This window comes from Dreissena polymorpha, chromosome 7, assembly GCF_020536995.1.
Source record: "Dreissena polymorpha isolate Duluth1 chromosome 7, UMN_Dpol_1.0, whole genome shotgun sequence".
NCBI classification, from domain to species: domain Eukaryota; kingdom Metazoa; phylum Mollusca; class Bivalvia; order Myida; family Dreissenidae; genus Dreissena; species Dreissena polymorpha.
Genome location: NC_068361.1, coordinates 55,724,157 through 55,751,052, shown reverse-complemented (window position 1 = coordinate 55,751,052; position 26,896 = coordinate 55,724,157). Strand labels below are relative to the sequence as shown.

The 26,896-nt window shown below is 34.9% G+C and overlaps 1 protein-coding gene across 4 annotated transcripts in view; it reads right to left on the bottom strand.

The window, feature by feature from the left end:
• Positions 1–24,817, bottom strand: part of LOC127838033 (cell adhesion molecule DSCAM-like) — a 52,557-nt gene extending 27,740 nt beyond the window's left edge. For 2 of the 4 annotated variants that reach the window (XM_052365545.1, XM_052365547.1), the window contains exons 1-11: positions 24,710–24,817; positions 15,681–15,826; positions 15,058–15,336; positions 13,754–13,943; positions 13,217–13,341; positions 11,359–11,646; positions 8,866–9,012; positions 7,154–7,315; positions 6,337–6,490; positions 3,818–3,936; positions 825–938 (exon numbers count right to left, since the gene is read on the bottom strand). In XM_052365545.1, coding sequence (XP_052221505.1) covers positions 825–938; positions 3,818–3,936; positions 6,337–6,490; positions 7,154–7,315; positions 8,866–9,012; positions 11,359–11,646; positions 13,217–13,341; positions 13,754–13,943; positions 15,058–15,336; positions 15,681–15,765 — 1,663 coding nt within the window. In that variant the 5' untranslated portion in view covers positions 15,766–15,826; positions 24,710–24,817. The remainder of the gene's footprint in view (positions 1–824; positions 939–3,817; positions 3,937–6,336; positions 6,491–7,153; positions 7,316–8,865; positions 9,013–11,358; positions 11,647–13,216; positions 13,342–13,753; positions 13,944–15,057; positions 15,337–15,680; positions 15,827–24,709) is intronic. The other 2 variants (XM_052365546.1, XM_052365548.1) reach the window with 2 other exon arrangements.
• Positions 24,818–26,896: the final 2,079 nt, after the last annotated feature.

Sequence of the window (26,896 nt, the reverse complement as noted above, 5' to 3'; positions counted from 1 at the left end):
TATGTGAAATAACATATGTGAACTTGTGTTGTCAAGTTGTTTCTACTTTCATGTCTGAATACATACACAAACAATTTACATTTGAGATGAAGAGATTAAGTTTTTAACCAACTAAGGTAGACAAAAATTCATAAATTTATTTAAAATTATGCCCAAAGTGACATACCTCCAAACAATACACAATATGGTAATTTTTGCAAATGTTTAGTGGAAGAATCTCCTGAACATGTTGGCGCAAAATGCAATGAGAATTACACTACTACAGTGGTATCAGTCATACAATGTGATTAAGCACACAGTTTTGTGGAGAAATGACAACTGAAAACATAATGCGTGACAGGCAATATAAAAATCATGGAATAATGGAATGATGGAAAGAAGTTGAATGAACAAGGACAAATCGATATATTCTCCCTCTTAAAAACAGTGCATTATGCTACATAACACACTATATCAATCAAAGATGAAGTGTAGGCTACATTCAACTTAACATCTTCTACATCTAAATGTTGTTCTCCACTTCATTTATTCATTTAAGCTTTACAATGAAAAAAAAACGATACACAAGCTTAGTATGATAATTCAACATTTAAATTATTTCCTCGTTAAATGTATGGTTCTCTGCCTAGATGCCATTTTGATCCATTTGCTAATTGTGAAAATAACTTATTGACAATACATATATACTTATGTTATATATCCATTTAAATTAACCAATATTTGTTCAAACTTAAACAATAAGAGTAAATTAGTAGTGAATAATTTTGCTAGAGTAAATATGTAGTGAATAACTAATTGCTTCATGTATATACCACATCCTATACCTTTATACCAGGTAACCCTGGGACTGGGGTCACTGTAGATACCGCAGGGCAAGATGACAGTATCCCCAACACTGGCTATCGTATGACCAACCGCTTGGAGCACAACTGGGGGCACTGAAAGTTTACAGAAGTCACATTAATAAGTAATGGGTAGTCAAAGTGATACTGTACTGTAATATGGTGAGAAACTGAAATTCAAACAAGAATAGTTCCTGAATTCAATAAGTACTTAAGAAATCATGCCATTTTAGATTATATTCATTAACAGTAATATTAGTGTTGTTACATGGTGTCTTAACCCTTCCCCACTCAGAGGCAAAGTGAAAATGGCTATGTGCAAACAGCATAAAACTAGAACAGCCTCCAAGTCGCTCAGTCTGTTCAGGTTTTATGCTATTTGCTTCTCATCAGTATCTAAGGGTAAGAAAAGAAGCCTTTCAAACTAGAATGTAGTAAGAAAGGTCTTTAATAAATTAGATTTCTAAGGGACTACAAATGCATCAAAATATGTATGTATGTGGGTAAGGGTTAATGACCCAGTACTGTGTGTTACAAGGCTAGTTAAATAAATATAAATTAAATACACTGTATAACATAATGCTGGGCAAGCAAAAACTCATATAACAAAAAACTTACCAAATGCATTCTTTTTTGCAACAGGAATGTTATAACATAGCTAAATTAAGTTAAACTGTATTAATGTGATCTTGTTAACTATATATTCTCCATGTCATTTAACGTTTACTTTTTATCAATTACTTTACTGACTTGAAACAATATAAACAACTGAAAATGTGTTAAAGGCAGTGATTCCCCTACATTGAAAGTTGGGATGCAGATAAATCCACTATACATTATTAAGTACCCAAAAATACCAAGGGTGATACAATTGTGGGACTATATATTTTCTATACATGTATATTGCACAAAACAGCCAAAGGGCATACATTTTTTTTAAATCGTCTCAGTCAATATTCCTTTCTTAAAAATCATCATCACATTTAGGCATACATGCCATAATTTTTTAGGTCCAAAGCGGGACATTCCATAAAAAATTGTCGGGACATTTGACCAAAAAGCAGGACACCTAAAACGATCTATCATTCCACGTTTACTATAGTCAGTATAGTACTAACAAAAACTCTTGATACTTTTATTCAAGACATAAAACATCTGACATGAAATCTTAAACATAACAATAACAGTTTTATTAAATAAGACAATAGCAAACAACGAAGATAATATTCATCTGTTTAAGAGTACAAAATCTAGAACATTACGACAACAATACTCATTATATTAATTTCAATGGCAAACATTAACGCAGGGGAGGCTATCCAGTTGACTGAAAGTACGGGTTACAGTACACTATCTACCGAACAGTTACATCAGTTACACACGGAATGCGCGGCCGTACACATTTCCGTATTTTGTTTTCTTCCTATATACACAGATTAAACTGAATTGTGAATTGTCAGGCGCTGTATTGGGGTAGTGTCAAACTGTCATGAATAACAACACGTTGTTTTTATTACAATAACACAAGACAAGATGGGTAACTCTTTTACTGTTTGTTGCGATGTTTTTTTAAGCATGTGTCCATGCGCAGTTTGTTACTTGTCAATTGCCGCGGCTTAATTGGAGTAGGGTCAAACTGTCATGCATAGCACCTCGTTGTTTTTAGCTTAATTGGAGTAGGGTCAAACTGTCATGCATAGCACCTCGTTGTTTTTATTACAATTACACTAGACAGGATGGGTATCACTTATTGGACTGTTTGTTGCGATTTTGGTATATTGCACATTCGGAATATCCCGCTATATTGGAACTAAACATTGAATGTAAAAGACTCATTTATGACGTAGCGTTAATTTTACAAAACAATTGTTTTGTAAACCGTTTCAAACAAATACAAAATAAACACATTTTCAACATTAATTTCATTATAATAAAACTATCGATAGCAATAAGCGACCACTATCTTGAAGACCACCATGGTGTGAATGCCTGATGAAATCAATAATTAGCCGATAAATCGCTGATAAGGTGTCATAAACAACACTGGTACACACGATAAGTAGAATCGGATTGTTAATTGGAGGGCAATAAAGGGTTTAGCGGTGTTAAGTGTTAACGAAACAGAGCTTGAATAGCGAATTTTATTGGGAACCTATACACCTTACATCGTTTTTTACGAATGTCGGGACAAATCGTCTCATGGCGGGACGGCGGGACAAAGGGCCCAAAAGCGGGACTGTCCCGCCGAGATCGGGACGTATGGCATGTATGCATTTAGGTCATTCAGTTCGAAATGTTTAAGACAGATCTGCACGTTGTTTAAAGATTTGGAAACACACAATTTTCAGACTTAATATTTTTTAAATCGTCTCAGTCAATATTCCTTTCTTAAAAATCATCATCACATTTAGGTCATTCAGTTCGAAATGTTTAAGACAGATCTGCACGTTGTTTAAAGAAGATTTGGAAACACACAATTTTCAGACTTAATATTTTTTAAATCGTCTCAGTCAATATTCCTTTCTTAGGAAAACAAATAAGGTCCACAAATTCTGAAAAACAACATCACAACCAGCATTCCTTTTTCATGATCACATGCAGACACATTTAGATTATTCATCTGTAAAAGTTGGATTCACCCAGACACACAAGCTTCCAAAAACTGTATATTATATAGTTATATGTTACTATATATTACTATTTTAATCATCATATATAATATAGTGGAAAAACAGACAAAGGGTCATAATGCTGTCATTAATCAACTCTGCCAAAAGTCCTTTCTTTAGATCATCTACACATTAAGGTCATTCATATGTGAAAGTTTCAGTGCAATCAGGTAGTTAAAGAGCACTTCAAAACACAAGCTTACCGTCAATAAAAATACACAGTCTGCACAATACATTGTCTAGCTAATGAAAAAAAAAACAGAGTTTTCTTAACAATTTAAGATAAGCATCCCAGTTGCTCTTTACCAAGTATCTTAACGTAGACCTTGGTCTGAATGGTTCCATATCTGTTCACTGCACGACACGTGTACGTCCCTTCATTAGCCTTGTTTACATTGCCAATCCACAACTCCTGGTTACCTTGTCTGCAATCATAGCATAAAGTACACTATTTGATGCAAATATCATCATATGTGTTCACACACAAAAATATGTGTATTAAATAGTATTAATATTCACAAAACCTTTTCATCTAAAGGTCTTTTCCGAAACAAATTTGTGATATCAAGACATTACAAATACACCCCCCCCCCCCCCCAGTACAATCTGCTCCCTGAACTGATGATACATAAAGAATAATAGGTTACTGCCTTACCTTTTTGTAACATATCAGGCAAGGCTTAGAATGATATAACGGCATGGCTGCTATTTTATTCTTGCTAAGCCTGATATATTACAGAAAAATCAGGCAGTAAACTGTTTTTCTGTTGATTATACCTCTACGTATCCGATTTTGAAGAAATAATGAAAAATTCGCTAAAAAGCTGCATTTTGAGTTGGAAAGAATATGCTTTTTGTCGTTTGACTAGTTAATAATGACAACATGAGCACTTGCGCAAAATATTTGTAAAATAAGTTTTTCGCTGTTTGTGTTGCATTTTGTGTTTAAAATATATTACATCTTGGTTTCAAATTGTTTGTTTCCTTGTATCTGATTCGATTTTACTAACAATGATTACTTTATGGTTGATCCCGAGTAATATGACCTACCTCCTATCATCGACTGATATAAGAACTTCTTGATGAACTCATGTTATACAAAAAGATATCATGCATTGTTATATCAGGCATATATCAATGCCGTATGATAAAAAGGCAAAATATGTAACACAATAATGGTGATTTTAGTTTAAGGAACCATAAATTGTCATAGAATATGATATGTTTATATTAAAATATTTTTAATTTAATATTTATTTACTTCTTAGCCATGTACTATGAGAGGAATTGCCACAAGTATTTGATATACATTTCACAGGCAGTTGAGGAGAGTAACGTCTACCAAGGTCAAAGGCCTTGGTGGACAATACTTTTCCCATGGGCAATATTTACTATATCCAAAAACATGCGCTTGACATTAATTTTATTTTACGGAAGGAACAAACTGTTATTTAAACAAGAGATGTGTTTGTCAGAAACATAATGCCCCCTACTGTGCCGCTTTCATATATGATTTTTTGACCTTTGACCTTGAAGAATGACCTTGACCATGACCTTTTACCACTCAAAATGTGCAGCTCCATGAGATACACATGCATGCCAAATATCAAGTAGCTATGTGAAGGGACATAGAAGTTATGAGCATTTTTCGAAACCTAAATGCGAAACCTATATGCAAAGTGTTACAGAAAGACAGACAAACAGACGGACAGACGGACGGACGGTCCGATCACTATATGCCCTCCTTCGGTGGCATAAAAACAAAGTCAAATGTTCAGATTTACATAAAAATCAAGAAATGCAATATTCATTTTATTAAGGGCCTAACAATTATTAGCTGAAACAGAGTTTTCAGAAAACCCATGTTTCTATTTTCAGGCTCATGGGAGTGTATTAAACAACATAGCCTTATAGTGGTATATTATATCCCAATATCATAATATATTAAAATTATGTGCAGATGGGTGTATCGAAATTTGCATAAAAAAATGATTATAATCACATCATATTTAATGACCTACTTGTAAATACGTGTTTTATTATATGATAAAGGTATCTAAAAAAAGCTGACCCCTTCATACTTTGATGATCTATAATATGCAACTTTTTTCTGTGCAAGGTAATTAATGTTCAAAATCACATCAATATGATAAAAATTGCAATTTCAAAAATAATAAACGTTCAAACAATTACACTGGTAAAATAAAAGGTTTTCAAAGTAACTCATGCATGACAAACAACATGTTCATCAACAATATATATTTACCCAGGTTGTTTATGTTATAGTTATACTAGCACAAACTGCATATCATATGATTGCGAATATAAACAACATCAGAAGCAACATACTTTTGAGGTAATTTACTCCCAAAAAAAATCATAATATTGGGAAACAATACTTTGTATTTGTAATAATACAACAATAAATCAATATAATTTGTATAGTTTTTTCGCAAACTATTGCCTGGATTTAAAAAAAAGTTGACTGAAATTTCATAAGAATTTGTTAACCCTTTCCCACATAAGAAGCAAAGTGAAAATGGCTATGTGCAAACAGCATAAAACCAGAACAGCCTGCGAGTAACTTGCAGTCTGTCCAGGTTTTATGCTGTTTGCTGCTCATCAGTATCTAAGGTTTGGAAATAAAGCCATTAAAACTTGAATCTAAGAAAGGTCTTTAATTAAATTAAACTTTGTAAGGGTCTACAAATGTGTCAAAATATTGAAGTGGTAAAGGTTTACAAGAATGGTCACTTACCTGAAAGACACCTTCTCTGATGTTGTTAACACAGTTGTTTCAAAGGTTTACATGACTGGTCACTTACCTGAAAGACACCTTCTCTGATGTAGTTAACACAGTTGTTTCAAAGAGCCAGGTGACCTCCGGGAACGGGTCCCCCTGCACATAACACGTGAGCTGTGAGAGCTTGCCCTTCTCAATCGTCATGCCAACTGGGGGCTCAATGAAGATGGGGGCACCTGGCATTAACATAAAACTGATGCAAGTCATGACAGCATTTTGCACAAACTGTAAGGAAAAGAGTATATGTTCTGTAAGGTAGGTAAAACTGGGTCATTCCTCAAGTGGAAGAATCTCTCTCAGCCCCTTAGCACAATTACTAGTTTTTAAATCTAGTTTTAGTTAAGTGATGTTTTCAAATCAATTCTTCTACTTTCACACAAAGATTTTTGTCATAGAAGTAAACAATTCTTCTAGCATTATGCAAAGATTTTTGTCATAGATGTAAATGTTGTAGAAAGGAGTAAAAATATATTTATTCTGTGATCATCTGTGGACAGAAATAAACTAATAATCTACTGAAACCAGCAAAGTTTTTTGTTCATGTTTTACCTTTTCAACAAATTATTTAAATTTTATAAGTTTATCACAAGAATTTAACAGAAATAGAATTATGGTGCCTTAAAAAATTTATTTCTACAAATAAGAGTCAGGTCCTTTGACTACAATTTTACATCTATTAATTTGGGAAACATCCTGGAAATCAAAACAATTGTAATATTGATAATTGTCATAATGATTTTTTCACCGTCTGCAATTGCCATTTTCAAAACACTGGTGTTATTGTCTAAATCCAAGGATTGCATATCACATATAATAATCCTCCGTCTAATAAATCTCACCTCCAACTCTCACAACAGCTGATGGAGATGTACGGGTTCGAGGGACGGCGTGGTCATTGGACGCGACACAGAAGTATTCCCCCTCATCCTGCTTCTGTACCTCCTCAAACACGATATCCCATGAGCCTCCAGCCGTCTTCACCACCTGAAGACCCTGCTCACCTGAAACAAAAACATGGGCTACCTATTAACTTAGTAACTTGTGCAAAAAAGGCAGTACAAGAGACAGGTATGACTATATCTATACAGTTATCATTTTGACTTTGAAACTGTGACCTTGATTTTGAGCTAATGTGATACACTCATGACTTCTGCACATCTTCGGTGACATAATCCTACAAGACAATCCTTTTATGGAAATACAGGAAGAGATGAGAAGATGCAGATACAAAAACAAAGAAGGCTACCCTATTGAACTTCAAGTGTGATCTTCACTTTCAGCCTGCCTAATAGACTTATGCCGTCTACACATTGTATTAATTACATTGACATTGCAGCCAAGTTTCATGAACACTCATCAAAGGGTATTGGGTATATGGAGCAGACATTTAACTTGAGGCTAGAAATGTTGACCTTGAAGCATGACTTTGACATTGAACAGGCATGATCGACTCATGCCTTAGGCACATTCTCTCAATAATCTTATTGAATAACATTTTCATAAAGTGGTTGAGTTTCATTTCCTTCCCTCAGAGGGTAAAGGACATATGGAGAGGAAACAAAACTGAAGACACAAACATTTGACCTTTAAACGTTACCTTGAAATTTATCTTGCATGACTGAGTCTTGTATAATTATTGGAAACTCAGAAAATCTAGGTAGGAATGAATGTTGCTCAATGATTAATGAAATAATATACTTGTGGCAAAAATGCTTGTTGATAAATCATTAAGTGCTTAGATAAATGAGGTAGGGATTAATGTTAATTAATCATTGGGCAACCAGAGATTTATTGGCAACAAGCTTGTTGACTTATCAATGGGAATCAGGTTAATGGCAGACATGCTTGCTAATTAATCATTGGTAATTCATAGAATTTAGGAAGGGAAGAATGTGGCTTTATTATCAGGAAATTAAAGAATTAAGGAAGGAGACAAAATCAGATAACTAAGGATCTCTTTTGGGTTAATAAAAGAACAGTTAGACTCATTCCGAACAAATGATGTTTATTCCATAATTATTGTTTGTAAAAGACATTCTCATCTAGTAATGAAGCAAAGGCGCCTGAGTGTCTAAACAAATTGTCAAAAACTGTTAATGCAATCAATTATCATACACATGCCAGCATTTAAAATTCTATTGTTAATTTATTAATACAAAAATATTTATAAAAAAATAAAAGCAAAAAGTCACATTTATAAATGATTATAGGAATTTATACATGTAATTTGTGTGAAAATGTAAAACAGACGTCTCCACTAACACCAATCATATCCAATTATAGCACTGCAATGCATAACCTACAGGCTAATCAGGGACAACACTTTCCACAAAACTGGCTTTTGCGTCATGAAGACTGTAGGTGAAAATACAGGTTCTTACTTTTGACCTTGAAGTATGACCTTGACCTTCTGCTACATGACTTCCTATCAACCAAAAATACCAAAAAAGCTGAAGTGTTGTTCCTTTATAAGCCTGTGCGGACTGCGGCCTTCAATAAGCCCTGTTTTCCCAGAGCTAGGCTCAAGTATTAAATGCTTTTCAACACAGACCTGATCTGGGTACCAGCAAGGCGTTGTTCTTGTACCAGGTCACCGACGCGGGCGGCACACTGACAGGTGGGGTACAGTGAAGCTTGGCAGAGAGTCCAGCTATGACGTAAAGGTCTGAAGGTGATTTTTGGAATGTTAAATCAATCCCTGAAAGGAATAGATACAGTTGATGATGTTTAATTCTTAGCCTCTTAGAAAGTTTTTTATCACATGCCATACCCTGTTTCCCATGTAATATAACCATTACAAATATTTTTATCTTACACATGTGTAATATACTTTTTAAGGGTTTTCATTGGCTTAGTTTTCGTTTGATTGCCCAATTGCATTTTGTTATTTTGCTGAAATGACGTTGCAGCGACAAATGACGTCACAAAATGTAAACAACATTAGGGATTTATCATTATGTTTGCGTTAATATTTATTTAATTTGCTAATTTAAAAGCATGTGATAAAAAAGATGGTATGATATGACAACTTGTGCCAGATCCTTTATATCTTAATCTGAAGAGAAATTGCAATCTGAAGGGCAGTCATATCTGATAGAGCCAGAATGAACGTCACAATGAAATTTTTTCAATGCGTGTAGGAAAAATATATATGTAAAAATTCATACAAAACTATTAACCTTCAAGGATGACCTTGACATTTAGCCAGCGTGACTGCCTCAGTCCCATGTATGTTGTCTTAAAGACCTTAACAATATTACAAAGTTTTATGACAAAAAGGTTATAGGAGATGTAGAGCAGACTTGACAATCGTTCTAACTTTTAACCTTCTTTAAGCATTGCCTCAATAACATAAAGAAAGTAAATCATGAAAATCTGGGAATTTGAGTCCTGACTATCAGCTTGAGGCTCATGAAATGTTATTTGATCTTCGAGAAATTAATACTTTATAAATTCAGGAAATTGTGTTGTTGTTGTTTTTTTATCTGTTTCTATGAAGCATCGTGATTTGGGCTAGCCACTCAAATATAATACTGTGAAGACTGTAGGTATAAAAATGGTTCTAACTTTTGACCTCAAAGTATGACCTGGACCTTCTGCCACATGAAGGGCTCATGCCTTCTGCCTATAGTCTAATCGTAGGCATTTCATGAGAAATCATTCAAATGGTATAAAGAAAGATGGAGAACAACAATTACGGCTAAAACATTGACCATGAAGTACAACCTTGACATTGAGCCAGCATAACTGACTCATGCCTTCTGCACATGGTAAAGGAAGTCAAGTTTCGTGAAAATCCTTCAAAGCTTAAAGAATAGATAAATGGGACAAAAATGGAGGCTCAAACAAGTGACATTGAAGTACAACCTTGACCTCGAGCTGACTCCTGCCTTCTGCAAATCATCTCAATGCCCTCAACTTTTGAGGTAAGTTTCATGAAAATCAATAACAGGGTAAAGGAGGCATAGAGCAAACATTAAAGTTTTACTTACAGACTGATGAAATGAAAAACAAGTGCAATACTATAGGCCCTCCCCTTCTCAGTGGCATTAACAAATTCTTGATGAAACAGGTGGAAAGGGACTAGTGATTAAATCTTTTCTATAAATTTAACATTTATCAATGAAATCACCTCTATACAAGGTCAACATTAATGGTAGTCTGATTGTCTGGCCTAACCAAAATATAGGTAAACAAAGGTGAACAAATCATCTGCCGGGCCAATGGGACAAATGAACAATTCGAGTTTTCATTTTTCTCCAACAAACTTAAAATAAAGGTAAACAAATCTGGTAACTTGTCTGGAATTATCTTAGTCCAAAACTTGATACTATTGAATTTTAGAGCACTAGTCTATATATATGGAATTTTAGAGCACTAGTCTATATATATGGAATTTTAGAGCACTAGTCTATATATATGGAATTTTAGAGCACTAGTCTATATATATGGAATTTTAGAGCACTAGTCTATATATATGGAATTTTAGAGCACTAGTCTATATATATGGAATTTTAGAGCACTAGTCTATATATATGGAATTTTAGAGCACTAGTCTATATATATATGGAATTTTAGAGCACTAGTCTATATATATGGAATTTTAGAGCACTAGTCTATATATATGGAATTTTAGAGCACTAGTCTATATACATGTATATGGAATTTTAGAGCACTAGTCTATATATATGGAATTTTAGAGCACTAGTCTATATATATGGAATTTTAGAGCACTAGTCTGACCACAAGTTAATGTCAAGCTCGGCTGGAACAAGAGTATTTAAAATCTTAACAAAATCTTTTCTTGAATATGTGCATTTAATCTTGATACAAAATATTCACTGGACATTTAACCTATAAAAAATACTTTGTTAGAGCATGTGCATTAAACATATAAACTAAATATTGCCTGAAGTATGTTAAGCTATATCCTCAAAACAAAAAAATCTTAGTTTTTGATACATGTAAGTCTCTTTACAAATCTTCTACTTTCATATGTGCATAATACCACTGAACGAAATCTGCACAGGGTCATGTTACTTACTGCCTAGTGTCACAGTTACGTTGGGACTCCTAATCAATCCGAGAGAATTCGTTCCCTCGCAGAAATAGCGCCCTTCATCTGCAAGAACTGTAAGCGGCCGATGGAGAGAGTTGTTCTTCAGCGTAAAAAAGTTAGTTGTGCCATCGACTGGTGCATCATTTTTAAACCACTTGACTGTGACCGCAGGCTTGCCAGAGATTGGACAGTCTATGATCATTGGCTGAGCTAGAGGCGTGATGACTTCAGTGATGACCATGTCCTCCATCACATAGGGAGCAGCTTCTAGCTCTGTGCAACACAATATAGTTATTGCTTGAATGACTTTGAAAAATTATAAAGGCCATCATGGTCAAAGTTGGTCTAAACATAACAAGAGGGCTTGAAAGGCCCAAGGTCGCTCACCTGAGATTCAAAGGAACTGACCTGTTCTGTGCAGCCCAAGATGTCATTAGAACAAAATGTTCTTACCAACTTTCATGACTAGTGAACACCCTGGCAGCCATGTTTTTCAACAGACCAGAACCATTTTCATACACATCCAAGATATCATTTTAACAAATATACTGAAAAAGTTTCATGAAAATATTAAGTCCATATAAGGAAAATGCCCCGCCCACTGGTGGCCATGTTTTTCAAGCAACTGGAACCATTTTCGAACTTGTCCAAAATATCATTTGGACAAATCATCTGACAAAGTTTCATGATGATCGTACAAAAAATATGGCTTCTAGAGTGTTAACAAGGATTAACTATAGCTATATAAGAAAAATGCCATGCCCCCTTGGCGGCCATGTTTTTCCACCAACCGGAACCATTTTCAATCTCATCCAAAATATCATTGGGACAAATCACCTGACCAAGTTTCATGATGATCAGACAATAAATGTGGCCTCTAGAGTGTTAACAAGGTTTTACTGAAGCATGATATTTAGCCATATTAGGAAAAATGCCCTGCCCCCTGGTGGCCATATTTTTTAAGCAACCAATACCATTTTCGAACTCATCCAAGATATCATTAGGACAAATCTTCAGACCAAGTTTCATGAAGATCGGAAAATAAATGTGGCCTCTAGAGTGTTAACAAGGCAAATGTTGACGCCGCACAATGGACAACGGACGACGGACAAAAGGCCATCACAAAAGCTCACCATGAGTATGTTGTGCTCAGGTGAGCTAATAAAAATTTGTATTTTAGCAATAAACAGTTAGCAGGAAATTGTAAAACTGAAATTAAAGTATGAAAAGGAGAAAGTATTACAAATACATTTATAACTAGAAATGGCGCAGCCCCAGCTGACGCGTATCCCCACGCCCCAATTTTTGACCCAGGGGTCAGATCAAAATTCAAAATAGCACACTGTTGCACATATGCTCATAGCTACCATGTGTTTAAGTTTCAAGGTTCTAATGCTAATAGTGTAGGAGAAGATAGTGGCCAGGACAGACGGATGGACGGACAGGCAGCGGAGATAACCACCAATTCGGAGCAGGGGGATAAAAATCAAAGTATATAAAGTCTGCAACATAAACTGCAATTTGCAACCTGACTTTCTGCTGCATTCACTGCAACTTTGAAACCTGACTTTCTGCTACATTACCTGCAACTTCGTAATGTGACTTTCTTCTACATTACCTGCAACTTGAAACCTGACTTTCTGCTACATTACCTGCAACTTGCAACATAACTTTCTGCTACATTACCTGCAAATTGCAACTTGCAACTTGACTTTCTGCTACATTACCTGCAACTTGCTACCTGACTTTCTGCTACATTACCTGCAACTTTCAACTTGCAACCTGACTTTCTGATACATTACCTGCAACTTTTAACTTGCAACTTGACTTTCTGCTACATTACCTGCAACTTGCAACCTGACTTTCAGGCTTCGCACGTCTATTTTAAGCACAGAATTTCGAGCCACGCAGCTGTAGGCTCCTGCCAAGTGTGGTTTGGCCCGGAATGTAAGACGCATGGAATACTGACTACAAATAGACACGGAATGTAAGACGCATGGAATACTGACTAGAAATAGACACGGAATGTAAGGCGCATGGAATACTGACTAGAAATAGACACAGAATGTAAGACGCATGGAATACTGACTTCAAAAAGACAGCAACTTGGCTTCATGTGAGATAAGTGAAACATCAAACTTAGATTACATACATTATTTCTGAGAAGTATGAGATCTATTATATTCTGTGTAAAATTATGGTCTTAAAGCTCTTTTCTGATACTTTTTTAAGTATTTTTTTTATCATGTTTATCATTTTTACAAACAGAATTTCATAGCAAAAACAACTTATCCAGATTCGTGTAAATAATTTATTATGTAAGTCTTGAATTTCACTGCCCACAACAATTTAGCTCTAATACATTTCATACAACACTCACATGACAAGAGAGTCAGCAGGATATCCCCCATATGTAGCTGCGTACTGTTCCCCGCCTGTAAATACCTCCCCGTCTTTCTCCCAGAATACCCTGGGCGCAGGGGAACTCTCGCCCGTGATGCAGTCAAACGACACCATGTCATCCTCAATGACGTAGGCCGGGACGGGGCTCACTTCAAACATCTTAATATCTGGAATATAGAAATGGGGGCTAACCTCAAACATCTTAATGTCTGGAATATAGAAAAAGGGGCTAACCTCAAACATCTTAATGTTTGGAATATAATACCGGTAAAAGGGGATAACCTCAAACATATTCATGTCTGGAATATAGAAATAGGGGCTAACCTCAAACATCTTAATTTCTGGATTATAGAAATAGGGGCTAACCTCAAACATCTTAATGGCTGGAAAATAGAAATAATTTTGAGCTTGATATGTACCAGATTTCATTACAGGAGCTTCTTCACAGATTTCGTATATTAGAAAAATATTTTTTAATAAAAATATTGATCAAAACTGCAATATTTGAATAGTTTAAATAAATACAAAAACAAAGAAAAAGATTTGTTGCCCTCCCTGAGCCCTCCAAAATTAAATCCAACTTGCTACAACTACACCTAGCAGGCTTTTGAACTTCCCAGTAGAATTCTATGTCAGTCATACACGATTTTGCTAAATTCTAAATGTAGAGCATTACAAACGCTTTATAATTAGTACATTTTTTAAAGAAGATAACACATAAAAAATAACTATATTAAACATTTTCTTAGTAAAGAATGTTATGTTCTTGTTCAAAAACAATGCCTGAATTCTTTTTTGAATCTATGACAACATTTTTGAAAATTGTAATATTTCTAAACTGTCAATAAGTCCCCTCAACATTGGTCAATGTAGACTAAAGTTATCAACCTGTTAACACCTGTTTGATGTCATATGGAGTTAAGCCAGGTTATTCAAAGTTTATTGCAAACCTGTTTAAAAAGCTATTTAAATGATAACAATATCTTTCTAAGTTATGATAATCTATTTATTATAATAATGTTGGTATGCTGTTTTCTGTGGTTTTACCTCTGGTAACAATCTTACATTAATCCTAGTAAGGACAGTCATTAATCTACAAGCAGCACAAGTCTGACAGACTGGGGCAAATGTTTAGAGTTTGTAAAAATTCAGTGCCCTAATTTGTTGAGTAAGTGAAAACCCAACCTGTGAAAACCAAACTAATGAAAGCACACACCAATGATTTGACCTAAAGGACTATAAAATGGTAACACCAAGATAATGATACTGTTCCCAACTTACATGCATGAAAAACAGAAGCAGAGAATGAGGTTGCCAATAAATTGTTCCCAGCATCATGCACCAGGCACGTGTAGTTCCCGATATCAGAGGACGACACGGCCGGTACCAGCAGTGTGCCGTTGGGATACATGGAAGTCTTCGGAGCAATTGACCCGTTGTTGAGTCGCCATTGGACTACGAGTCCATCGCTAGTTCCAGACGTGAGATTGCGTGACTTGCAGTTCAAGAAGAGGTCTTGACCAAACACGATGGCCTGACTGGCTGGGTGTTCAAGAATAACTGGAAACAAAACCATGAAAAAAGTATATGTTAATCTTGAAAACTATACAGAGTACACTATTATGGACATGGGAATTCAATACATTGAAGCAGAAATCTCAAGTGACCAAATCTGTAGGAGAAAGGATATGTTAAACTCAGTTATAACATAAATATCTTGAAATTGCATTCTTATACAAAAATAACTACCATACAAAAATAAGCTAAACCAATAGAAACAGTCTGCATAAATTCATTAATCAAAAGTCCCTCTATTATAAATAATTCACATTGGAAATTCCGCCTTTTGATTGGGACTGGACCATTTCCTAACGCAATAAAATGGGTCACAAAAGCAGACATACCTACAGATGCTGAAGTACATGTAAGCACACTCAAGAAAATGCAGAAGTGTACAGATGTACGAAGCATTCTATGTGAAGTCTCCATGTTGCAGAAAAAGTTCTTTCAAAAGAGAGGTAAGAAATACACCAATGCTTCCCTTTGAAATCTGAAAATAAGGCATGAAATAAAAGTCCACTACATTAATAACATTATACAGTCATGGAAGCAACTTTACAAGCAGCTTAAGATTGTATTGTTTATAGTGCAATGTATCCTTTAGTAATTGAATCAATAACATGAATATATAAATCAAGCCTACCATTAGAAATGGAGAGTATGCTAATTAAGATAAGAATTGCAAATATCATGCCTTTCAAAATGATGTAGTCAGGACTGGCAGAGAAAACAGGGAGTTCTTTGCTAATGTGCATAAGATTTTATGTAAAGTCTATCAATAAATAAATAACTGGGGTCGTATTCCAGAAGCATCTTAAGTTAAATTTTATTCTTTTCCTTAAATTGGGAAAAAAAATTAAGTGTTTCATTTCATATTGCAATAGATTGGCATCAAGATATACATTTAAATAACATCATTATCCCAATGTTATTTTAGGAATACCAAAAAACATGTGTTTCCTTATTTAGTAAAGAAATACAAAACATTGTAATTTTGAACTTATATAAGTGAAATTATTTAAAAAATGACTTAAGATGTTTCTGGAATACCACCCCAGATCTCTGAATTTCGTTAATGGATTTAGTAATATTGATTTGTATGTTGTTGTTTTTCGGCTTAGCTGTATTAAGCCAGCTTTTCAACTTACATGACCTTTGTAAGTGTCCAATAATATTCAAATAAAATTTCCCACATCTAGGTACAAATGAATACACTTCATTTATTCCATTGGCTGATTTGAGTATACCACCAGAACATTGGAAACATATCCGCGTGTTTATAACACTGTTTTACTGCATGAAACAATTTTATCTCTAATGAAAAGGCTTAATAGATAGAACAGTTTTACACTCAATTCTCGACATCAATACAGTTTGTGCGTGCACCTTTTATTTTCTGAGGATTGCCAGGGCAAAAGCGTTTATACTTAAAGGCTATGTTCTCATATTTAGTACTTACTTCCATATTCCTGTCAACATGTTAACATGTAAAAGTATAAAGAGCAGTGGAAGCGAGGCCTCACTTGACTTTAATGCATTGCATTTCAAACCGCGAGGTATCGGTTCAATTCGCGGCCAGTGGGTGAATGTCAGAGTTTATATACAGGTCATCACCGGAGTTCGCGGCCAGTAAAATAATCGTTACATAATAAAGACGCTATCCGTGAACTAGGTGACCTGGACTTTTCTTTAGACCAGAAATATGTTAAATGAAGATATTCAGCAATATAATTATGGTATGTCAATAATAGATTCTTAATGTGTTTTCAACAATACAATAATAAATATTATTTTTGATTTGTTTAACAATAATTATTCCACCATATTGACTAATGAATTAAGCATGAGGGCGATGATTCTTGATACTGTTAATAATCGAATCAAATAGCAATGCCCGACAAACTACTAAAACAGGTTTGTTTGAAGAAAGCGCTTATAAATACGGATACTTTGCTTGTGGCCGGTTGACTCATATGTTTTAATTTCACTTCCATTCTTCTTTTGGTTTTCTGTTTTGTATCTACAGGTTTATGACCAACAATATGTAATAATGTAAAATAAGCCGCAAAAACTCCGCGTAACATCCCGTACTGCGTGTGATGCAGCTAAGAACTGCACAGAAAAAGACATTCGCTAATCGCTATCCTTGATCTCATTCATTGAACTATCAACGCCGTATACCTTTTTTAAAGATATTTAAGAAATAATATTTGTCTATCATGGTTTGTTGTCGATTAACCCACAGTAAGGCGTATAGATGCGTAGGAATTAAATCACAAGTGCAAAGCACGAGTGATTTAATAATAGCATCTATACTCCTTACTGTGGGTTATTCCACAACAAACCATCATAGAAAAGTATTATTTTGATTCTAACACGGTTCTGATTGATTTGGTTCAAGCTTTTGGACGTGAACTATATTTTTCAATACTCAGCCCTTCTTGGTACAAAGTTCACTCTTAAGTGACGTCATTGTTGTACAAACATATGACGTCGTTTTCATTCATAAATATTTTGCAAATAACGTCACTTTCATTGAGATCAACAATCGCAGAAACTAAATGACGTCACGTTTATTGATGCTACTGAAAAGCTGACATGCTATAAATGTTTTCTGAATTACGTTTCCTAACAAATATCATTATTTTTAGTTGTGGTTATGCCACTTGTCACCAAATATACAATTTGTTGTTTGATTACATTTATATAAATGCTACATTTATTACATTTCTTTTAGAGCGGGTTTTAGCACGTGCATTTTACTGCAATATTTTCTTTATTTATTCGGAACTATTTTCAAAACATTAAGCTCCGCCCATACTTTATTGCAGAATAACCCACACTTGATTTCCTTCTTTGTCTATAGAAAACAAGTTGCGTGCCGTGTTAGAATTCTTGTTTATTCTAACATATGAGTTCCACAAATAACGAGTACCGGCAAATTATATTTGAAAGAAATCATTTATATTATATCCTGATAATATGATGACCTAAAAGGGGCATAGGAGATACAAGCTAAAAAGCGCTACCTGTTAATTCTGATTTAGCTAAATCCCAATGTATATTTTATCGAGGCAACAATTTATAAGGCACATGGTGTGGCATCATACTTAAGTTATGATTCAATTGAATTAGGATTATCATACTAATCATACAACATCTTTCCATCAAATAAACTTAACATTACATTTGTTTGGTTAGCAGGCCTTCGAAAAATTGAGCTTTTGGAATATCAGGTGTTTGGAATATCGGGCATTAAACATAGTGAGGGTTTGAAATATGTGCCTTTGGAATAATGGGCCTTAGAATATTGGGCAGGCATGCACCAAATATGTAACTTACAAGATTTAAAGACTGGAAAGATTTTTTACATTTGAAGTTGGTCATCTTAAACACTTTTATTTTTAAAAGTGAAAAAAAAATCCCTGAACTTTATTATGAATGTAATAGGAGTACTAAATTAAATACATTCACAATAAAAAAAACAACAGGCATATATAGTACAGAATCTGCATTAAGCATAAGCAGAAAAGACAAAATATATGTTATTAATTCTTTGTAAATATTTGAGTTAAATACTGTAGTTTAGTTTATGATAACATAAAAGTTATTGATATATAAATACTACTGGTCAATGAATTTAATGTAAGAAAAAGGTTACTATTTCATGTTGATAACCAGAAAACCATTTCATGCCACAATTAACACATGTACAATGATGAAAGTATCCTAAATTTGGCAAAGTTCAAGGGCACATAACTGTGCCAAGAGACAAACCGGCAAATAACCTCTTGAAGCTTGACAGACAGTATTATTACTGAGTGCTGATATAAATATTATTATGATTGAAATTGAAAATCTAAAGCGGAGTTTAAAAAATAAATAAATTGTAACATCACTTTTTAATGTATTTTAATGTTTTATCTAAGATTTCAATATTCTTACATAAGCCCAACCTGTTGCACCTAAAAATCCAAATATCAGGTAAATAGATTCCAAATATATTGCAGAATATGGTAGAATATTCTCTTCTATTGGGTAGGTGTTAAGGTACCATAGTCAAACACTATCCAAGAGATCCAACATAATAAATTATTCACCAGTATGGCTAACAATGCAAGCTAATTAACTTTATAGGTTTTCTATGTGAAAACAAAACATCATATGACCTGAGTCATGCAACAATTGGTCATCATCATATACGGCCATGGTAGCTCCAGCCAAGCCTGCGCAGTCTTGACAGGAGCTACCATGTAAGCTAACAAGACCACAAAAAATTACATGACTTTAGAGCTGACAGTCTGGACAGGAGCTACCCTGTAAGCTAACAAGACCACAAAACATTGCATGACTTTAAAGCTGACAGTCTGGACAGGAGCTACCCTGTAAGCTAACAAGACCACCAAACATTGCATGACTTTAGAGCTGACAGTCTGGTCAGGAGCTACCCTGTAAGCTAACGAGACCACAAAACATTGCATGACTTTAGAGCTGACAGTCTGGACAGGAGCTACCCTGTAAGCTAACAAGACCACAAAACATTGCATGACTTTAGAGCTGACAGTCTGGACAGGAGCTACCATGTAAGCTAACGAGACCACAAAACATTGCATGACTTTAGAGCTGACAGTCTGGACAGGAGCTACCCTGTAAGCTAACAAGACCACAAAACATTGCATGACTTTAGAGCTGACAGTCTGAACAGGAGCTGCCCTGTAAGCTAACAAGACCACCAAACATTGCATGACTTTAGAGCTGACAGTCTGCACAGGAGCTACCCTGTAAGCTAACAAGACCACAAAACATTGCATGACTTTAGAGCTGACAGTCTGGACAGGAGCTACCCTATAAGCTAACAAGACCACCAAACATTGCATGACTTTAGAGCTGACAGTCTGGACAGGAGCTACCCTATAAGCTAACAAGACCACAAAACATGGCATGACTTTAGAGCTGACAGTCTGGACAGGAGCTACCCTATAAGCTAACAAGACCACCAAACATTGCATGACTTTAGAGCTGACAGTCTGGACAGGAGCTACCCTATAAGCTAACAAGACCACAAAACATTGCATGACTTTAGAGCTGGCAGTCTGGACAGGAGCTACCATGTAAGCTAACAAGACCACCAAACATTGCATGACTTTAGAGCTGACAGTCTGGACAGGAGCTACCATGTAAGCTAACAAGACCACAAAACATTGCATGACTTTAGAGCTGACAGTCTGGACAGGAGCTACCATGTAAGCTAACAGGACCACAAAACATTGCATGACTTTAGAGCTGACAGTCTGGACAGGAGCTACCCTGTAAGCTAACAAGACCACCAAACATTGTATGACTTTAGAGCTGACAGTCTGGACAGGAGCTACCATGTAAGCTAACAAGACCACCAAACATTGCATGACTTTAGAGCTGACAGTCTCGACAGGAGCTACCATGTAAGCTTACAAGACCACAAAACATTGCATGACTTTAGAGCTGACAGTCTGGACAGGAGCTGCCATGTAAGCTAACGAGACCACAAAACATTGCATGACTTTAGAGCTGACAGTCTGGACAGGAGCTACCCAGTAAGCTAACGAGACCACAAAACATTGCATGACTTTAGAGCTGACAGTGTAGCTTCTTACCAAGTTGCACAGGCTGTGCTGGAGTTATGATTTCCACATATGGTATAAAAGCCATTTCCACACAGCCTATGCCACAAAAAAGTTTATAACTTATCAATACAGTAAAGAGTGCACACAAAAAATAACAACACAAATCTTATTTATAAGAAGAATTATTGAACTTAAATTATCTCCATAGATGGATAAGTAAACAGCAATTAAATTTTGAGTTCTGATACACAGGAACTTAAAACCACACAAGAGTGAAAGAGTTCAATTGTCCATTGAATTAATAACTATATTGCGATAAATATAGTGTTATTATCATTATTTCATTAAATTACAAAACAATAGAAGATGATGGACACTTTGTCAGTTTTGAGTAATTTGCCCATTTTCACAAGTTTTAGTCCAAAAATACAGCAATGTCAAGGTGAAATGAGGTCAGAAGTATCAAGCTTTTTCAAAGCTTGAGACCACACCAAGCTAAGTACTGTATGTCTTTTGTGTTTAATAAACTTCCTCGCAGTTACTGACATTATTGGTCAAAAACTCAATATCAATACATAGACCATGGTGATAGTTACAGAAGACTTTTGTATGAAATGAACACTTCACCAGAAATTCAAAATGTATTGCTAGCCTAAAAATCCACTTTAAATTTGTTTTCTCGAGAGAAAATTCTATATGGGAAAATGAATAACACCATAGATATTGAAAGTTCTGTTACTATTATGCATTCATCAAATATTTTTGTGTATATGAAAATTATTATTCTAGCTGGTAAATGGAATGTTCAAATCATTAAACTGATCATGTATGTAGGTCTAACAAGGATCAAAATATTAGGTTTTTAAACAGCTTCATTACGATTGAGATTTTTTTATTCAAACCATACTTGTATATTTGTATAACATGATTTCGACATGCAAATATTGTATGCCCTGTATAATTGTTAATGACATATAAATAAAATATTAAAAAAACACCAAATGTGTTTTTCAAATCAACATACACAAAACTGCAGTATATGCATCAAGTATATGTAATTGAAATAGATGCTGCCTAGATTGACCTTGATTGTGCCACCAATTCATTAATAATAATAATGTTCTTAGTGTTTTTTTTATTTAACATGTACATGCTTGACAATCAACCACTATGTAAGTTCAAGTAATTTAATACATATCAAACATAACTGAACAAAATGTATTCTTCACTGCAGGCAGTTGTATATGTTTTGCTTGATTGCACCTCTTGAATGGTTTCTTTACCAAAATCAATGTTCAATTGTTGTCATTTCCTTGATACACATTTTATTAATTAAGATTACATACAAAATTAACATCGTTGAAATAATTGACATAAGATCAAATGATTGGACACTATATGAATAAAAATTTCATGGAGGAAATACCCCTGGACCTCCACCTCCCCCTTCCCCCAAAAATTGTGCCCACTCTTTTAAAATTCACCAGCTATGCCTCTTAATTGCTTTCATAAAATACAAAACAGATTCATGATAAAGGCCCTTCTCATCTAAAGCACTCACTGTAATCAGTATTGCCTGAAACAGGCAATAATGTGCGGAGAGATATTTATTGTATGCCTTTTTATTGTGTTTGTTATGTTGCTTTTTTCTAAAGAAATCAGTTAGTCATCAATTGCTGAACAAATCAATCAATATCCATAAAGGCTGATAGACATTATGGAGCAATAAGTTGCATAATTTATTACTAATGGATCGAACATAAGTTAATTAACCTCATTTGGTTTCATGCATTATACAATAAGGAAGATAAATGGATACTAAGGTACAATCACAGTATGCCACATAAAGGCAAACAGTTTAAAATTCTATACCATGTGTGAAAATAACTTGCTTCTTGTATAAACAAAAAATAAAGAAATCATTATTGATCAGAACTGTTCTTCTTACTTACATTCCAACAATAAAATAAAAAAGTGTACATGAAAGAGTCTTTAAAAAGGCATCTTTTTTGTTTTTGGTGTGTTCTAAGTCAAATTTGGAACTGAAATTTGACCCCCTTCCCAATCTCAAAATATCCCAAATATAATTATATATTTATCCCAAAGCGTGCCAACAATTCTAGTGTATAAGACTTCCGAAATAAAATGATTTATAAACAAAAGAAACATTTAGTAACTTTTCATATCAAGCTTTATGAGTTAAATTGTAGCCAATATAATGTAACACAGCTACAAACACTAATCTTGTATTATAAACTTTACAGCATTTATAGCTAAAACAAAAAACAACTTAAAAATCACAATTTAAGAGAAAAAAAAAAAAAATTCTCATTCAAATGACTCTGCCTACTGTCCCATTTTTGTAAAAAAGCACTGCTTATATAATTTTGCTAGACATATAATGTTATGTTTTTTATGTTTACACAATTATTTATATTAAATAAAAATATATTTAAGGCACCTAACTAGCATAACAATTAAAGTACTTGCAAAAATTATTGAGCTTTATCATATATTATCTTTATTATGAAAAATTGTCACTGGGGCACTTTTAGCAGGCTCAAACAAATCTCTTGTTCAATTAAATCTTTATGAATCTTTATGAATGAAATTTAGATAAAATGTTGCTAAATGCTTGTACACTTTTCATAACTGTACTGTAGTCATGTAAAATTCCCATTGAAGTTCCCTTTTTTTTCAGCTACATCTTTATGTATGATACATATATTTTGGCGTTGCATATATTCTTCATCATTAATTTCATCAGTATATCCTTGTAAATAGATAAATATGTGTATGAAAACAAGGAACAAATATAGTAAAATATGTGTGTGTATAAATGCAAATACTGACAAAATGACCCTTTGAACCAGCAAACTAACAAGATTATTGTCTAGTATTATGCACAGTATTTTTTTTCACCATTTTGGGAATGGGGTTGGGTCCCTTTGGATTGGGAAAATTTGCGGCGTTTTGACTAAAATTTGGAAATAAGTATTGTTGTTATTTTGCTAACAAATGTTTCAAAATTGAGGATAAAAGTGTGTTCAGTAATATATTGACTAAGGTTGTTCTTATATGGATGGAAAATGAATAAAATATTGAGATCTAAAAAAAAAAAAAAAAAAAAATTTAATGAAAAAAAACACTGATGCAGTTGTAAAGAGTGTAAAGAGTAATAATACTTGTGTTGCATGTTGCATTTTTAACAGCGATATTAAACAACGATTGCCAAATTTTGTAAAATATACAATAGAAGTTGCAGAAATCAAAGGGCAGACAAATTACTCAACTGCAGCAGGTTAAAGTAATATGTCTTTGACTTGGTAATATTGCAGAGCATATATACAATGAACAAACAAAAATTGTAATGATTTTATTATGTGTATGAAAAGATGTTATATCATCAGTACATATATGGTTGTACCGTGAAAGTACTTTATTTTAGATTTATAAATGCTTCTTTTGTTGTTATGTCATTGATGACACTAAATATCGCTTACACAATGTTAATATATACTAGCAAGTCAATGTTTATATGTTAATTAGGCAGGAGTGCATGGAAATACTCCAGGTTTTACATAATGCAGTCTCATGTTTGGAATGGTCTCATTACAAACGTTACTCCGCTAGGCTTTGCTCATAAACTTAAAAATACAACGTAAGTACAGAACTAGAACGTGATATATATCTACTGAAGGTTATCCCTAAGTAAGTAAAGCACATAGTTTGCAGAGAGACCATCGATTGCTGAATGAACACATAATTACTATTCTGTCATCGTCGTTTTGTTATGAAACATCACCAAAACTAACAGCAGCATCGTCGTTTTTGTTGACATTATTTCCCGCGGAATCTAGCTACGCCCACATTTGAAGAGTTACAAGGGAGGTCAATGCAATCGTCAAGAACAGAGTTATCCCTGATATCTGATCGAAACAAAGACCCCGATTTGCATGCTTGGTGATGAAAGAATACTTACAAAAAGAAGGAAATGCAATGCAATGAGCACATTGATTGATCTAAAGTGTATGCAATTGAATGAAAAGATCTTTTAAATGAATTTCAGTTTTACCTTCTGTATTGTTTACTTGTTTTTAATCAAAGTGTGCAATATTTGAAAAACTTTATATAGTTAATACCGTTAAACCCATACCATATGAGAACGAAGTAGTAAGCTACCAACAAATGTACGACGAAAAGGAAAGCTTAAATGTTTGTTTCTACTAGATCTAACATCGCCAAAAAATAATGTTATCTTGGTCGACACAACTTCTTGGGGATATATTTCTTAAACGATTACCCACTGTGTGTGTGTTGTCGTAGTTTATTTACAAGACTTTACCGCGTCTTCCCGACTACATTAGGTATCGACCTGCCCCTGTGGTGTTTCAGGGGAGACAATCTCCAGATAAATTCTTGTCTGGACGCAGCTCCGCCGAGGGAGTGCAGCAAGCAGCTCTGCCTTTATGGCCACTCTCGTCACCGGCCGTCGTCTTCAACCCCGAGACGGTTTCCCCAGTGCGTTGAGCGCACTGAGTACCGCCGCCCCGGGTCCACTCTCTAGGGCCACACCCTCGATGTTCTGATGCCAACACCAGGTCCAGCCCGTACGTCCTCCACACTGGTAAGCTCCCTGTCCCTCTCTCTCCAGTCCCTCTCTTGGAAAGTATAGTGTGAAAGCCACACTACCTCCTAGACCCTTGCATACAGAGTGGCTCGGGCCCCCGGTCTTCAAGATCCTTGAGATAGCGAACCCCCGTCGATTTACCAGTCCCTCTCTTGGAAAGTATAGTGTGAAAGCCACACTACCTCCTTGGCCCTTGCATACAGAGTGGCTCGGGCCCCCGGTCTTCAAGGTCCTGTATCAGCGGTTGACGAGACCGCTGTATCTTCGGGGAGACAGCGAACATAGCAGTGTAGAACACGTCCGGCTCGAGGGTGGCGGACTCAGCTGGATTAGCAGAGCCGCCCGCAGAAGTTCCCTCTATAAGGAAATATGTACAGGTGAGAATATCTTCTGCGGGTGACTCTCGCCTCGGTCGCGACGCGCACGCTCCAGCTGCTGACCGAGACGATTACCCACTGCAATTGACATGACGCCTTATCTATGATCGCTCCGCCCACTAGATTTGATCCACCAATCAGCGATCGATTAATCGGGCGCACTCGTTAGCAACGACCTGTCCGCCATTTTCTAGACAAGCTACATGTTTAGGTTCACTTTTATTCCAATGAGTTTCTTTTGTTTTCCTCTTTAAAAAAACGATTAAAAATGGTTAAACGGTGTCAATGGGGATTATGTAACTCGGACAATCGATATCCTGAAAGATTAGTTGGTGACATTTAATTTATATCGTTTCCAAAGCCGAAAAAAGATCTTGAGAAGTGTAAGAGATGTATAAATACGTGCGGTCGTCACCACGAACAACTGAACGTCAACACTGTCAAAGACAATTATAATATATTTTTATCGGATATACTAGCAGATTTAAATAGTGTATGTTATCGATCTGATTATCACATACTATTTCACTTTTTTTAAATAGTTTTATCAGTTACTAGGTCAGAAGCGAGGTTCATCTGCATTACTTAAAGAGAAATAAAAACCCAGCATGAAGCCTAATTCATGCTGTGTTTTATTACTCTGATAGTAATGCACTTAATTGACATCATACATGTTATATGATGGTGACATGTGATATATTATCTTTTTAACGGTATCTAAACATTTGCACTCATGTGGTGTCACCAATAAACGCTTTTAATCCACACTAGGAGCTCGAATGCCTAGATCTCAATTTTTAAACGAGTTTCATTTATTGTGTTCGAATTAAAAAACGGAAATGAAATATGGCAAAAACGGTGTAAAAAGGGTTAATCCAACTCTGACATGTGGTATCCAGAAAGATAAGTTAGATGAATTGAATTCATACCATTTCCAACGCGGCAATGCG